Source organism: Macaca mulatta, chromosome 5 (assembly GCF_049350105.2).
Source record: "Macaca mulatta isolate MMU2019108-1 chromosome 5, T2T-MMU8v2.0, whole genome shotgun sequence".
Classification (NCBI taxonomy): domain Eukaryota; kingdom Metazoa; phylum Chordata; class Mammalia; order Primates; family Cercopithecidae; genus Macaca; species Macaca mulatta.
This window is the reverse complement of record NC_133410.1, coordinates 181,721,463-181,738,678: the sequence shown is the minus strand read 5'-3', so window position 1 is coordinate 181,738,678 and position 17,216 is coordinate 181,721,463. Positions and strand designations below refer to the sequence as shown.

Here is a 17,216-nt window from a genome sequence, read left to right as displayed (position 1 = left end):
TTGGGAAAAGCTCTGCCAGCTCTCCCATGCCCCAGTGAGCCCTGATCCTGAAGCCACAGCTGCTCTGCTAGTGTCCACACTGCAGCCCCGGGCTCTGTGGCTGCACTGGGCCTACCTCTGACATTGGAACCATTGCTATAGTGAGCTAGTTCATGCTCCAGGCCCCAGAGCCACGCCTTTATTGTGCATGCCCCATCTCCAGGTCCTGGATCAGCTGCAACGGAGAGCTAGAACCCACCCCAACTCAGGAGCTGCTCTAACTCTATGCATGTTTCTGCTCCTTTTCTTGGCTCTAAAAGCTACTTCACAAGCATCTGGTACCTCACATTCTGTTATCAATACAGTAGCAAAGTATCTTTGCTCTAAGCCCTGGGTTTTTAAACTGCCCCAGATTCTGCAGCCATAGTCTTTCCACTCCTGCTTGTGCTTCAGTCCTCAGCTCCACAGCCACTCTACAAGTGCCACTGCTGGTGCAAGTAAGCCTATGAGTCAGAACCAGTGCCAAGATGCATTCAACTTCTGCAATGAGAGAAAAATCAGGATGACCTTGGCAGCCATACCCAAAGACCCCAACATGCCTCACTGCCACTGTAGGTATCTACAGCATTAGCCACTGAGGAGCACTGGAATCTTTGCCAACACTGCCCTTGGTGGGCTCATCTGCACAGGGAATACATAGCTGGTATCCTTAGTAGTCCCAGAACTGCTATATCCCACCCAGCAAGAACCCTCACACCCTCCTTCCCCTACAGAGGAAAGTCTTTCCACATTGAAACCAGCCTATAAAGTCTGCAAGAGGTGACTGGTCCACAAAATGCACAGGCATTAATGTAAGTCAACAAGAAACATGAAAAATGAAGAGGACATAATACCACGAGAATACCAGTAGCAGACCTGGATAAATAATTCTGAATAATTGTTTTACAGAAGCTCAGTTAAATCAAACACAGAGAAATAATTAAAAGATCATTTATAATGATCAAGTGGGATTTATCCCTGGGATGCAAGGATGATTCAACATACACAAATCAGTAAATGTGATACTCCACATTAACAGAATGAAGGACAAAAACCATATAATCATCTCGAAAAAGGCATTTGACAAAATTCAATGTAAAAAGCTTCAACAAATTAGGTACATGAGGATTGTACCTCAACACAATAAAGGCCATATACGACAAGTTCATAGCTAACATTATACTCGATGAAAAGTTGAAAGCTCTTCCTCTACAATTAAGAACAAGACAAGGATGCCCGCTCTCCCCACTTCTATTCAACATACTACTGGAAGTTTTAGCCGGGGCAATTAGGCCAAAGAAAGAAAGAAAAGACATCCAAATCAGAAAAGAAGTAAACTGTCTCTGCAGATGACATAATCTTATATATTCAAAACCTTAACGCTATTTAAGGTAAATGTTTATCTTTTTACCTAATATACAGCTAATAATTTAATATTTTGTTTTCTACATATATCTTAGAGTTTTTCATGAAATAACGTTCCCATTTAAGATATAATTTCAGTGCCTTAAACGTTCAGGTCCCAAATGTAAAAACAATTTATCAATTAAATAATAAACTGTCAAATAAAAAAAAAAACCCTAAAGAGACTCTACCAAAAGCTGTTAGAACTAATAAACAAATCTAATAAAGTTGCAGGAAAATCAACATAGAAAAATCAGTAGTGTTTCTATATGCTAACAGTGGTCTATCTGTAAAACAAACTAAGAAAACAATCCCATTTACAATAGCTAAGCAAAACAAAAGAATATTTAGGAGGTGAAAAATCTATGTGCTGAAAACTATAAAACACTGATGAAATAAATTGAAGAATACACAAATTAAATGGAAAGACACCCTGTGATCATGGATTCAAAGAACTAATATTATTAAAATATCCATATTATAAAAGCAATCTACAGATTCAATATAATCTCTATCTAAATTCCAACGACATTTTTCCCAGAAATAAAAAATTCCATCCTAAAATTCATCTGGATCCACAAAGGACCTTGAATAGCTAAAGCAATCTTGAGCAAAAAGAACAAAGCTGGAGGCATCACAATACCTTATTTCAAAATCTACTACAAAGCTATAGTAATCAAAACAGTATGGTACTCACATAAAAACAGACACATAGACCAAAAGAACAGAACAGAGAGGCCAGAAATAATCCATGCATTTATGGTCAATTGATTTTCAAGGTAGATGCTGAGAACACATTAGGGAAAACACAGTCTCTTCAATAAATGGTGCTTGGAAAACTAGATATCCATATGCAAAAGAATGAAACTAGACCTTCATCTCACACCATATGTAAAAATCAACTCAAAATGGATTAAAAACTTACATGCAGACCTAAAACTGTAAAACTTCTAAAAGAAAAGAGAAAAACTCCATGACATTGGTTTTGGATGTAACAACCCCAAAAGAACAGGCAACAAAAATAAAAACGGACAAATGGAATTTTATCAAACTAAGTAGCTTCTGTAAGCAAAGGAAACAATTAACAAAGTAAAGAGTCAATCTATGGAATGGGAGACTACATCTGTGAACCATACATCTGGTAAGGGGCTAATATCTGTAATATACAAGGAACTCAAACAAATCAATAGTAAGGAAACAATCTGATTAAATTGGGCAAAGGACCCAAACAGACATTTCTCAAAAGAAGACATACAAATAGCCAACAGGTATATGAAGAAATGCTCAACATCATTAATTATCAGAGAAATGCAAATTAAACCACAAGATAGCCCTCCCACCTATTGGTGGGAATGCAAAATAGTGCAGCCACTATGGAAAAACAGTACAGAGGTTCCTCAGAATATTAAAAATAGAACTATCATCTAATCTAGCAATCTCATTACTAGGTACATATCCAAAGGACATAAAATCTGTATATTGAAGAGGTATCTACACTCCTGTTCATTGCAGCAGTATTCACGATAGCCAAGAGATGGAATCAAGCTAAGTGTCCATCAACAGATGAACGGGTAACGAAAATATGGTATATATACACGATAGTATTAATACTATGCACCCTTAAAAAATCCTTAAAAAATAAAAAAATCCTGTCACTTGCAACAACATGAATATTATGTTAAATGAAATAAGCCAGGCACATAAAGACAAACACAGCATGATATTACTTACATATGGAGTGTGAACAAGTAAACAGAGAGTAAAATGGTGGTTACCAGAAAGTGAGGATTGGGGGGAGTGGGCTGATTTTGGTCAAAGGACACAAAATTTCTGTTAGGAAGAATAGTTTCAAGTGATCTATTATACAACACGGTGACTACAATTTATAATATATTACATATATGAAAATTGCTGAAAACAAATTTTAAGTGTTCTCACCACAAAAACAAGTGACATAATACATGTCTAAATAGCTAGATTTAGCCATCCCACAATGTATACACATATTAAAACATCATATTGTACAAGATACACACAATATTTACTTGTCAATTAAAAAAATAGGGTGCAATCTTTTTTTTTTTTTTTTTTTTGAGATGGGGTCTCATTCTGTCATCCAGGGTGGAGTGCAGTGGTGCAATCATAGTTCACTGCAGCCTTGAACTCCTGGGCTCAAGGAATCCTCCTGCTTCAGCTGAATAATCTTAAAGAACAATAAGATATTTCATGAATAAGTCTAGCTAAGTTCAACGTGAGAATCAACATGACTGCTGAAGAGATTTACCCCACTCAATAAGCTGAAAATTATTAAGTAATTACTATAGCATGTGGTACATAAATGTTATTTCTCTTTCTTCCCCTTTTATCCAAAAAACTCACCTTCAGAGTTGGAGAAGACCCAACATAAATGGGCGGAGGATTTCCTTGCCAGCCCTCAAGACGATAAATATGTCCAACACGAGAACAAGGAACAAATAATAATTTGCCACCACACTGCCATATCTATGAAGGAAAAACACGTTGTGAAAGTTGTTTCAAATACAAACATAAACCATAACTGAAAATGTATCTTGTAAGTGTACATCTAAAATCTAAATTATATACAATGTCCACACAGAATTCTCAAACTAAACAAGTTCCTAAAATAATTTGCTCTTCAAAGTTCATCTAACAACCAAGAAGGCAACAGGGAATATAGTATTAATAATAAACTGCTACAAACGGGCCTCTTACTGCATACCCATAGCCCCTAGCAACCTTCTCCCAATATAATCTTACAAAGTCATGTGGATTCTTTATTCCTAACTCATTCATCATTTCCATTGCTAATATATTTCCTACTTGGGTGATTATTATAATAACCTCCTAACTGGCTTCTTCACCTTCAGCTTCTCTCTACTCAACTATCCTTATTTATAGCAAGAGATTATTACAGCTGAAGGGCAGCTTTGGGTCATGTTATTCCCTTGCTTAATATCTTTGATCGTTCTCCACTGCTTATCAAATTAAATAAAAATCTCTTAACTCAGCTTTAAAGGCTCTCTTCAATATGGCCCTAATACACGTTCCCATTTTATCTTTTAGATGTCTTCCTTATTCATGTTGCCTGATTCTGCCCAAGTGTGCTCCTTGCTGTTCTCTGAATACGTTCCTTGTGTTCCCTTCTTTGTACTTTTCCCATGCTACTTGCTTAGATGTCTCCCTCCCGCCCCTTATCTGTACTTACTAACATCATACCCATCTTTCTACTTCTGCCTCAAATTCTACATCTAGCATAACGCTGCTCCCCTCCCCTCCCCTCCCCTCCCCTCCCCTCCCCTCTCCTCTCTTGCTCTGTCACCCAGGCTAGAGTGCAGTGGTGCAATCTCGGCTTACTGCAATCTCCGCCTGCCGGATCAAGCAATTCCCCTGCTTCAGCCTCCCAAGTAGCTGGGACTACAGGTGCGCACCACCATGCCTGGCTAATTTTTTGTGTGGCTAGGATGGTCTCGATCTCTTGACCTCCTGATCCGCCCACGTCGGCCTCCCAAAGTGCTGGGATTACAGGCGTGAGCCAACGTGCCTGCCTGACACTGTTTTTTAAACACACCAACTGAATGCCATTCTGCCTTCTTGCATTATGAATTTAAGTATAATTCTAATACCTTCTTATCAAGTTCCTTGAGAGCAAGGACTGGTTTACTCCTCTTCTATCCCTCACAGTGCTAAGCACAGGACATTTAAGACAAGAGGTAATGAAAACCTGTTGAACTCAAACTGTGATATAGTTCTCTCTCTCTTTCTTTTGGAAAATGGGGGTAGGAATGGGGGTTGAGGTGGGGGCTGGAGCATGGAAGGTAGTATTGCTCCAAGACTGCTTCAACAACAGGGGAGGCGCTGCAGGAAGACAGCTCCAAAGTCAGCCTGAGGATGCAGCCATTGTGGGGCTCTGCTTCTGTCTTGAATCATGTCCTAGTGATAAAGGGTGACTATATCAGTGGGTGGTCAACTGTGGCCCTAATGCACGCAGATTCTTCCAAGGGCTTCTATAATAAAAAGCTCCAGTATATGGGGAGGGGGGAGGGGGGAGGGATTGCATTGGGAGTTATACCTGATATAAATGATGAGTTGATGGGTGCAGCACACCAACATAGCACAAGTATACATATGTAACAAACCTGCACGTTATGCACATGTACCCTACAACTTAAAGTATAATAATAATAAATAAATTAAAAAAAAAAAAAAGAAAGTTGGGGTGTGGGGTGTTTTCATTTCTAAAGGTTGCTAGCCACAATTTTGAGCTGAGCCCTGTATATATATGGTAAGTTTGGAGCTTGCATTTCGCCTTATTTTTCCCTCAAAGGCATCCATTTTCGTTAAATCATTCTTTATATAATTTGGAGAAATGCATTATATCATTATGGTTTTATCCCCCTACAAGAAACCGGCTTTATCTGAAAGCCACAGAAGTTAGTAACTACTTGGAAAATTCCATCTGTTGAAATAAAATGTTACCTTGTATGAGATCTCAAAATTTTCACCACCCCAAATCTGGAGACCTGGATCATAGAGACCCAATTCAAAGAAGAACTCTCGTTCAATGGCAAATAATCCCCCAGCCATGGCTGGGGACCTAAGAAAAAGAAACACTGCAATAACCATCATAGACAAACCCCCAATAACCCTTCACCAATAGGCAAGAAGCCTTGTATAATACAGCCTAAAAATGCATAGAAAAGACAAAACTGATGGCCAAACATGAAGAAATTATAAAGCCTTTACAAAAAAAAAAAAAAGAAAAAAATCTGTTCATAATTCCCTAACGAATTTACCACAATTTCTAACTGAAACTATAGTTCATTACAAAATAGAGCATTGTTTCATTTCACCATTAGAGGGCGCCTTGGTTCCTTTGTCGATTTAAAAATTAAGCCTTAGTTTTAGTTAATACAGAATTTTCTCTTTCACTCTTAAAAACACTGAGCCATACAGCCGTGGTCTGCTAACTGCTTCTGCACTGATTTATGAGTCATTCTTGGATGAACAAAACCATACACCATGGAAGTAGTCTGTCATTTTTAAATTTTATAGCTCAGGGACTCGCCAAATAAGGGTGTAAATCATCGTAGAACAGCCACAGTTCATTCAGAGTTTGCAAATGTAGCACAGAAACGACACAGGAGAATTAGACATAGGTATTTACTGTGCCAGGAGGTAGGAATGCAAAAAGGTGATCTGTGGATCTGTGGGGCTTCTTGAATGGACCTTAAATTGGACACTTTTTAGGTCCAAGAGAAAAAAGATTTGGTAGCTTCTTAGGGGCAAGTCACTCCCACCATTGGGAGAAATGACAGCAGAATTTATTTTACTCCCTGCTCCCCTCCCCAAACAATTAATTACTAATTCATCATGTTTCTTAAATTTTAGGGTATTCATTATTATTAGGGTAAACTTCATCATCATACATAATATTCAATCTATTCAAATAGGTTCATTGGAACATATTTCAAGGTTCCATTGATTCTACCTTGAAAACAAAAATCTTTTTTTCTTTTTGAGATATGGTCTCACTCTATTGCCCAGCCTGTAGTGCAGTGGCATGATTGTGGCTCACTGCAGTCTTGATCTTCTAGGCTCAAGCAGTCCTCCCACCTCAGCCTCCTGAGTAGCTGGGAATACAAGTGCGCACCAACACATCCAGCTACCTTTTTATGTATTTTGTAGAGACAAGGTTTGGCCATGTTGCTCAGACTGGTCTAGAACTCCTGGGATCAAAAGTTCCACCTGCCTAGGCCTCCCTAAGTGCTAGGATTATAGGCACGAGCCACCGCACCCAGCCTTGAAAATATATCTTGAATCTGCTGACTTATTTCCAACTTCACTGCCACCAGCCTAGACCAGGCCAACACTGCTTGGACTTTCCAATATGTCCCGAGCTTGTGTCCTTTATTCTCTTCTGCCCCCTACTCAAGGCTAATCATTCACACAGTAGCCAGAGCAGACTCCTCCGCATGCGCCTGCGTGATACCAACCTCTCCCGGCTCTCTGGGCTCACCACGGTCTCTCTTCCCGTTGAGTCCTTCACTGCTCTGCTCCTACCTGGAATGTGCAGGCCTCCTTTCTGTCTCAAGGCCTTCATTCATGTTATTCACGATCCTGAAATGTTCCCTCTCCACAGAATTGGGCCCTCATCCTTCAGGTCTCAGCCTAAATGACACTTTGTCAGAAGGGCCTTTCCTGATTTCCCAAGCTGGATTAGGTTCATCTTTCCATAAACTCATGTACTCTGTGATTTTTCTTCATACTACTTATCACAGCTGCTGCTCCAGAGTTTTGTTTGTTTTGTGAGACAGGGTCTCACTCTGTTGCCCAGGCTGTAGTACAGTGGCACAATCATTGTTCGCTGCAGCCTTGAACTCTTGGGCTCAAGCAATCCCTCTGCCTCAGTCTCCTGAGTTGCTGGGACTACAGGCACGTGCCACCACACCAGGCTAATTTTAGGGTTATTTATGTAGTTATCTGTTTAATTTCTGTCTGACTCACTGTATTTTACATTCAATGAGGAAACATATCTTTAAAAATGTATCCCCAAAAATAGTGCTTGGCATACGGTAAGCACTCAATAAATGTTTGTTGAGTGGATAATGAATCAAGAAATACTTTCAATACTAAAAGAAAATAGCATCAGGAAAAAGTTGTTCTCTTATGCCTTTTCTTAAAGTATGCTGTCTAACTCAGTAATAACACTATTACATTTTAGGTGATATTTTCATGTCACTTTTATTTAACTGTCATTTAAGATTATTCCATTATAGCTGTGTCTTTTTTTTTTAGACCGAGTCTTACTCTGTTGCCCAGGCTGGAGTGCAGTGGTGTGATCCTGGCTCACTGTAACCTCTGCCTCCCAGGTTCAAGCGATTCTCCTGCCTCAGCCTCCCAAGTAGCTGGGATTACAGGCGCACACCACCATGCCCAGCTAATTTTGCATATTTAGTAGAAACGGGGTTTCACCACGTTAGCAAGGCTGGTCTCAAACTCCTGACCTCTGGTGATCCTCCCGCCTCGGCCTCCCAAAGTGCTGGGATTACAGGCGTGAGCCACCTTGCCTGGCAGCTGTGTTTTTATCTTTAAATAGATTCCCATTCCTCTCAGTATATACTTGAAAATGCATCTTAACATGGACACCAGTGAGTTAATTAACAGATAACCTCCCTTTAATTTTTCTAGCTCACTTAAAAAATTTTCTTTACTGGCCTATGGAATTAGCAGAAATATAAAATTGCTCAGCACTCTTTATTTTTTTTTCTCCCACAGTTATGTGTTAAGTTAAGCAGGTAAGCAGTAATTTCCTGGACTATTCTGAATAAGAAATTTACCAAAAAAATTTGGTAAATGTCCAATTAAGCTACTATAATTAAGTGCTATAACTTCTTTATGTTTGCCATTCAGTATCTTGATATCATGACATGCCCAAATCCCACCAGCATTTCCATGACATTGGAAGCACCATCCCAAAACAGAATTCTAACATTATCAGCAGTGTAACAGGGAGAGAGAGACCAAAAGCAGAACCATAGGATCAGAAAAATGAGATTAGACACATTCAGGAGAAGGCTATACTAACATTTGAGCAAACATTTCATTTGGGGTCATTTTTTACAAAGACAGTAAAATGTTCTAATTACAAGATCAAAAGAAGAGAGTAGCATAAGTTGTTCTACTGAAAGAACCACAAGAAGGTCAAAAGCTGATTTTTGAATAGAATTTTCTTTTAATAAATCACTTTTCTGAGAATGAAGCAATAAAGGATTCTATGTAATGTTTTTTAAAGTCATGTATTGTGATTCATCAGATTTTAGTACAAAATTAGTATTTGAGAGTTAACATAACAGAAAAAGGGGAGAAAACCCCAAAAATCTCTTGCTAGTGCCCTTCATTGTTAACATTATACCCACGGCATGAATGTGGAAATAAAAGTCTTGGTTGGATTAAAGTAATTTATGTATTTTAAATGTATAGAATGACACTGTCATCAAAAGAATAAAATCTGATGTCTAATCCAGGATAACTAAGATTTCTTTTTTTTTTTTTCACTTGTACTTGGAACATATGCCATATTACATTATTTTTCTTTCCCCAATGAAAGTGTGTATGTCTCAGTAGTGGACATCGAATTTAGGGTAAAAGCAATTACAGCGGAGCAAGTGGAGTAGAGTGAAAGCTCTGAAACAGTATAAGGAAAGATACTCTTTCAGAATCTGAGACAGCATCTACAGTTTTAAAAACAAATCTTTAGCTTGGCAAGAGGTTAATAGGTTAGCAGCAACTGGAGAAAAGAAAAATATGTAAGTGATTTAGTGATTACCGATATGGTTCAGTTTTTGTCTTTCTCAGTCTCTTCTCTTGAGGGGTCAGAGGCACCCGTTTCCAGAGCATACTCCAATCCCATGCTCCTCGGGCATACCCATCTTCATCACCGCCCCCTTGGGGTATAATTTCATATGTGTTGCCATTTATGACATCTATAAGCGGCACAGTGCAAATGGTTCTGTATTGTGTTGATGATGGCAGCAAAGATCAAATGGAAGCGTACGTATGGACCCACACATTTATACGAGTTCATGGGGAAGAAAAAAAAAAAACAACTTAGATAAACATTCAACATAAGAAAATAAAGTAATAGTCTTTACCGATAAGGTTCAGTTTTATGTTTTCTTTTGGCCTTTTCCTTGTGGCTTAGAGGAATACGTTTCCATAGTAAACTCCAGTCCCAGGCCCCTCTGGCAAAACCATCTTCATCCCCACCTTGCTGTGGTTCAATGGAATAATCATTCCCATCTATGTAATCTATTAGAGGCACAGTACATGTAGTTCTGAAACATTTACAGAAAATGAAAAAGCATTTAAGAACCCAAGACTAGTTCAGCATGCCTAACTACATTATCTCTTTTTGTTGTTGATTTGTTTGTGCACTGGGGGGCTTTAGTATCTAATGGGAAATACAGTAAATGAATGTCCCATAAAAGCCAAAAAGCCTGTTTTTGTAAGGGCAGGAGAGAGGAGCCTTCTCCCTAGGCTTACAGACAAATGTCAGGGACAAAGAACTATATCATTGAGTTTAATAGAGTTTTTCTCCTTTTCACTTTGGTACTAAAGGCAACTTTATTTTGGTAATTTTATATTATTTATAAGATTTTCTTGCCTGTTATTTTCCCTATCACCCATGAAAAAGCTCATGTGCGCGTGTGCATGCATGTATGTGTGTGTGGGGTCACCAATAGTACTTGCCACATTCTTAGCGGTTCTCTCGATCCTTTATTGCTTTCTATTTCTTGGAAATAGTTATTATGAAAATTTGTTTCTGTACTTTTGCTTGATCTTCCTCCCTCCTCTAACTGCAAGAAAACAGCTTTTATTGCAAAAAAAAAAAAAAAAAAAAAAAGTATTGTTGCTTTAAAAAAAAAAAAAAAGCAAAAAAAAAAATCCCTCAAAACTTGCTGAAGAACTTAAGAAGTAGTCTGAGAATTTGGAACAAAAAATCTCTTATATTTGGGCTTCACGAAAATGCTAGTACTCTATAACCAATTCGATGTCAAAGTGACATTACAAAGATGATCTGGTACCCTGCTTGTTGCAATGTTCATCTCGTCAGAAAGGATTTTAAAATCTATTTTCCTAAAACAAAAATGACAGCTGCTTATATCCAGGTCAAGGTGCTTTTAAGAAGTTTAAAAACCAAGTAAAAGGGAAAACCTACAGGGCTTAGAACTTTAATATGGAGGAAGTAGGGTCTAGAACAGGTGCTTCCTTCTGTGAACTCACACTGGAGGGTCATTGTCAGATTCGTGGAATCTGCCCCTGGAATCTGGAAAAGCACTTCCTTACTACCCAGAAGCCTGCTGGAATTCACCTAGAGAGAGTTATCTGACACTTGGTCAGTTAACTTTCCTCACTTCTTATGATTTTCACATTCCTAAATACATGGTGCAGCGTAAAGTGTCCCAGGGAGGTCTTGGTCTGACAGTTTATTAGCTATCTGATTTGGGGAAAATTACTTAATTTCTCTAAGCCTCGGTATCCTCTTCAGTCAAATGGGGCTAGTAATCTCTATCCTGCAGGGTTGCTGTGAGGATTAAACCAGACAGCATGTGAAAAATGTTCGTGATCGGCCTTCACATTAAATCCTCTCATGATGAAATCCTCCAAAGTTCTGCCTTTGATTCATGCCATTTACCATTTGCCACACGGACATGTTTTATTTTCCAAATTATGGACTAGAAGCAAGGAAGGCTTTGAAGCTAGAAAACTGACGGTGCCTTGTATTGTTTTAGACATTTCTGGAAATTTAATGGTGATTGCCACAATTCCATGGAATAGTTGTGTATTTCTAAACTTTAATGTTTCTATAGGAACCCAAATCCTTGACACAAGTAACACTTGGTCTTTACTATTGAAAGTACTAATTTAAAAGTCACAAAAATCAATAGGTATAATTTCAAAGCATGGTTCCTCAAGTGTTTAGAACTCTTACCCCAGTTTAGAGGGAGCAATTCCTATTACTCTTAGGGAAAGTGCCTGGAGATAGAGGAGTCTTAATAACCCAACCACAAAATGATTCTTGAGTGAGGAACCCTGGGTTTTTCCCAAATGCCAGACTGCCTACATTTAAATCAGTCCACAGTATCAGTCTAGCTTCACCCAAGGAAACAACTAGATGAGGGATAACACTAATGCACACTTGACACACTGAATAGAACAGGAATCAAAGGATGAAAATATTATTTGCCCTTCCAGGACAAGGTTTACTTTCAACCAGGAAAGAAAAAAAGCAAGGTAATGTTACCTGTCCTTAGATATGGGAGCTACAAGTGGTGCATACCAGTTAACTGCCACCTCACAGTGGGCATCAAGGTATATCAAAACCTTAAAAAAAAGAGGCAGGTGAAAGAATACTCCTCGTATATGTTACATCATATATTACACACAATTTAAAATTAGATGCTAATAAAAATTAGCATTATAGTCAATTCTGACACACAAGTTATCTGTTTAAGCCAGCATTCTCATTTCAATTTAAAAAAACTGAAGAATGATTAAAAATGTATATGTTTTAGTCACCAAACCCAAAATGTTGACATTGTAGATATCAAATGCTTCCTACCTGTCCAAGTTTAGCCTTCTGAGCACCAATACTTCGTGCTTGAATTAAACCTTCCCTTCTTTCATTTCGAAATACCTTCACTAGGCCATTCCACAGCTTAATATATTCATCCAGTTTTTCTTTTAAGTGCTCTATTAAGAAAAATCAATTGATATTATAAATTAGACTAATAAATAGAAACCAATTAATTATTATTTTTCTCAGGAAACAAGAATAAGAAACAGGTGCATTGGGTAGACACTAATTTTACATGGACCAGATTGAATGTTTTATCTATTAAGAAGGAAGGTGAAGTATATTATTTAAGTTAATTTTGAGTTTAATATGCCTACAGAGAACTGGTTAGTCTGAGAATTATCCAACGTCCCTCTAAACAGTGATTATTCCAATTGACAGTTAAGGTTTTAAGAGATATTAAAATTTTTGTTCCTGTTCACATGTTAATGTCAAATCTGAACGCTTTCAGGAACAACATTTTGTTGGCTGTTGGCAGAAGCAATGGTTAAGGTTTCTGAAGATGCACTGCCTACTAATAATACTGTACAATTTCACTGGAATCCACACAGGGTATAGGTTGTTTAACATTTGTTTCTGGGCCATCTTTCCCCAACCAAAATCAGTGTTGAAAGCTGCAACCTTCATATGATGAATATGGTTCCCACCAAGTTGGCAAATAATCAAAAAATCTCATTTTCTCTTTATCTTAAGCATCAAATGTATAATTATACATTATAAAGATAATTCTAATTATACATACATATATGTATAATATGTGTTTGTAATTTAGTAGAGGAAGTTTTGTGTTATAAAAACTAGACACATCTGGCAAAGTTTCTATCTTTGGCTTCCCATTATAAGAGAACTTCTTTTGTTCGTACCACTATGAGTCCATGAAATTAGCTCACCACAGTCAGAATGAGCTGCAGATCAGTTAAAAGATGCTTCTTGAGGACACACAAATTGTTTTAAAATTGCTTAAAAATTTGGCCCATGTATATGCAATCACAGGAAAACTGCTGTATTTAGAGACGAGTTAGTGGTTAAATGGGCAAATCAGACTGTATACTTAATATTTTACTCATTTTAGGGCATATATTATTAGTAAGATACTCACATGTGGGTATCTGGAATTGAGAAAAAGAACTTTCTATTTTGGTACCCAGTTTTAATAAGTATTATAAATAAGATTCTCGTGCTTAATCATGTTTTTCCCCTCAGAAAACCTGAGTAATTTTCCCTTCAAGTTAACTTTAAAAAAAAAAAGTCTTTATCATCTTCTTTTTAAAGTTCAGTGCAGTCCTAAATTATTTTTTTAAAGCCTTTTTGAATTCCATTAGGAGGATTTTTTGCATATGCAACTTAAACACATCTTCAGTTTTTATGGGCAGAAATGAATTGATGGCCTATGCTTCGAGTTTAGATTCTTGGTTCTGACTGCAGGCTGGGACATGTGTGACTTGCCGTGGCCAATGAGAGGTGGGTGGAAATGACATCAGTCACGCACATAGAAGCGTGAAGAGGCCGCTTGTGTGTGTCTTCTTTCCCACTGCCTCTCTGCAGGCAGTGTCCAAACTGAGGCTGTTCTGCACGCCTGGGTCCTGCACTGAGGATGGGGAGCAGAGCTAGCGCTGACCCGCAGGGACCGTGTAATTTGAGCAAAAGCTAACCCTTCACTGTGCAAGCCACTGAGAGTGTGGGTTTGCTTTTATTTTGGACCAACTCAGCCACAGTTAGCTGGTACACACGTGTGTGGAGTAATTTGCTCTATTGTTAAAAGCTCCAAACCTTTATAGAGAATACTATAACGCCCAGAAACCCAAGTGTTATTATGAGTTAGCTCCTTTTATATGCATTTTGTCTTCAAAAGAAAAATCGTTATCTTAAAAGTTTTACTTTCTGAATATATTAGGGAAAGTACATACCAAATTATCACTCAAGTTTGATTAACCAAACAGTATGTAATTTTACTAAGGACAGGACTGAGATTTTAAGGTTGATTTTAAGGTTGTTTTGAAATAGAAAAAACTAATTAAAGCTGTACTTTTGTTCAAGGGTAGCCCAAACTTCTCTGCCTACTCTAAACTCAAGGGACCCTACACGATTGTCTTCATTAGAGATTTGTAAAAGAAGTAAAGATAAAAAAAAAAAAGACAAGAGTAAAAAAATACACAATACTCTGAGGTCTGAAATTGTGTTCTTTTCTTTGGCAAAGCAGTTATTTTAGGATGCTAAATACCTTTTGGTGTATTTTCATTTTTTTTTTAGGATATGATAAACTTTTACTGGTATTAATAATACAGAGGTTCTTAAAATTAGTAAAATTGGGGGATTTTGAAAAGTTATTTTATAGATTTAGATTTTTGTACATGTAAATTATTATTGTATCAACAATATCATTTGTCTTAAGATAGAAATAGTATTTTAATGAAAACATTACGGTCATAGAAATTTGCAACATAATGGACATACACAAAACGTTGTGCCTAAAAGCTTTTAGATTTGACATTAACATGAGAACTGAAAAAAGTTTTAATGTATCTTAAAGCCTCTAAATGCATTTGATACGACTAAAAATTTTAAAGCTATACATTCTCTAGTATACTTAAAAATGACTAGTTAATAAAAGGATCAGCTGCACAGACGAAGGGAAAAAGAGGTCATATTTCTATGTATTCATGCTAACATATGTGTACAGTTTCACGACTGTAATCATGTCCTTGCAAAACCAGCAAAGGTTTATCCAGACTGCAAGAATTCTCAATTACATTTTGGAGGAAGCTTTTTTATAAAGCCATTCTGAATGATATTTTCATGCTACCTATGTTTATCTTCACTTCTAACATTACAACCAGTGGTATACTTTTACTAAATTTTTGTGTACAACCAAAGTTTTGTGTACTACTTGTACATCTCTGAGCATGTAAAACGGACATAACATCTACTGCAAGGATTACTGTTAGTATTAAACAAAATAACTCACAGCAATGCTCGGCACAGTGTCAACTTGTTGATAATAGATGCTATCAATAGATGCAATTAATTTTTTAAAGCTAATTATTTCAAAATCATATTTTTGCAATTATTCATGCTTAACTTATTTTATGGACAAAATGTGAGTTTTACAGCCATTACCTTTATTACTGAAATCATCAATTAACACAATTTCTGCTAAATATTTCCTTGGAGTCCTTTTAATTACACTGTGGACTGTTCTCATGAGGGTTGACCATCCTTCATTATGGAAGACAATGACAACGCTTGAAGTGAGCAAGTTTTCATCATAATGCCAATACTTGCATCTGTAAAGAGAAAATTTCATCATATTTATTTACAGGTAATCTACAATGCTTGGCTCCAAGCTGACTATATTTTCTGGTTGGACTACATATTATCGACTTAACTACGGTAAGTGAATGAAATATAGCCTTCAATATTTAACGGAAACACAAGATAAAAGAAAGAAGCTATTATGAGATAAAGTTACTCCTAGATAAAGCTACTGCATAACCAGCACTTATTCTGTAATAAAAAGAACTAATTTGTGAATTTATGCTGAGGATGCTTAAGAGAGTATTTACAGCTATCAGGTGGTTGGCTTTTTTTTTTTTCCCCCATGACCTGGATCTTAGTTTATTTTCCTTTTTGAAATGAGCTTTTGGCACAAGAGATTTATTTCACTTGCTATAAATAAACCATTATATTACTGTATTTGAAAGCTAAACACATTATATTACTATGTTTGACTAAAATATTCAGAAAAAAATTAAACAGGTTGACCTGAGGCATATAGCAAGCATTCAGAAATTTACTGTGGAATGAACAAAGTGCTAATATTATTTAGAGCTTTTAGATTAGCTGAAGGGCTTAGTTGTTCTACACAACTATTTGAAACAACTGTAGCAGGAGTACAGTTTCCAGAAGACTCTTCCTAAATAAAAGAAACCCCAAACGGGGTCTGGTAAAAAGACTCATTTTGATTCTGAAAGAGTACTTTGCAGTGTAACCCAAAGTTGGGAGGGACCAAACACTCTTTCAGAATAAGTTCAAAAACACAGTAGTAGGGAAAACAGATCTTGTAGGAAGATGTAATGTTTCTGGAGAGAAACTAAAGCAGGCAGAGCAAGGTATGCCTAATTTTAGATGGGTAGGGATAATAAACCCCCAAACAAACTATAACCCAGATAGGGACTCAGGCAACGTTTTTCTTCCTCTGAGTCTAACTACTGGGCTTAAAACAGCAGAACGGGGTGAGAAAGACAGCAATTTTGATTTACAACAGATACCAGAATTGGTGAAAATATGTAAAACATGAAAGGAAATTTGGGACTTGCTTCTAAGGCAGAAGATAGCAACTTGGGGAAAAGGGCAAGACAGAAACTTTGAATGGGAGACAGGACAGAGTCAGAAACATAAAGGGGCTGAAGAGGGAGGAAAAGGGTGGGGTGAAGGTGCAGAAGGTGGTGAGGGACCCCTTTGCTGTCCTAGGGACCTCAATTTGGGGAACATCTCCAGGCCTTGCGTTCTTACAGAGGACAGGGGACAACACAGCTGGAATAGAGCATAATTTTGTGTTTGTGTTGTATATTTTTCCATCTCCTTTCACCAATGTGTAGTTTAGAAATAATAATTCAAAAAACGTAAACCAGGTTGT

General features: G+C 37.4%; 1 protein-coding gene across 3 annotated transcripts in view; it reads right to left on the bottom strand.

Annotated features, from left to right (window-relative positions):
- The window catches only part of GALNT7 (polypeptide N-acetylgalactosaminyltransferase 7), a 152,728-nt gene that overhangs the window by 16,079 nt on the left and 119,433 nt on the right, over nt 1-17,216 (bottom strand). For 2 of the 3 annotated variants that reach the window (XM_015139527.3, XM_078002723.1), the window contains exons 3-8: nt 15,698-15,864; nt 12,566-12,696; nt 12,248-12,327; nt 9,770-9,952; nt 5,920-6,037; nt 3,802-3,924 (exon numbers count right to left, since the gene is read on the bottom strand). In XM_015139527.3, coding sequence (XP_014995013.1) covers nt 3,802-3,924; nt 5,920-6,037; nt 9,770-9,952; nt 12,248-12,327; nt 12,566-12,696; nt 15,698-15,864 — 802 coding nt within the window. Of the gene's footprint in view, nt 1-3,801; nt 3,925-5,919; nt 6,038-9,769; nt 9,953-10,094; nt 10,278-12,247; nt 12,328-12,565; nt 12,697-15,697; nt 15,865-17,216 lie in introns of all 3 variants that reach the window. The other variant, XM_015139528.3, reaches the window with a different exon arrangement.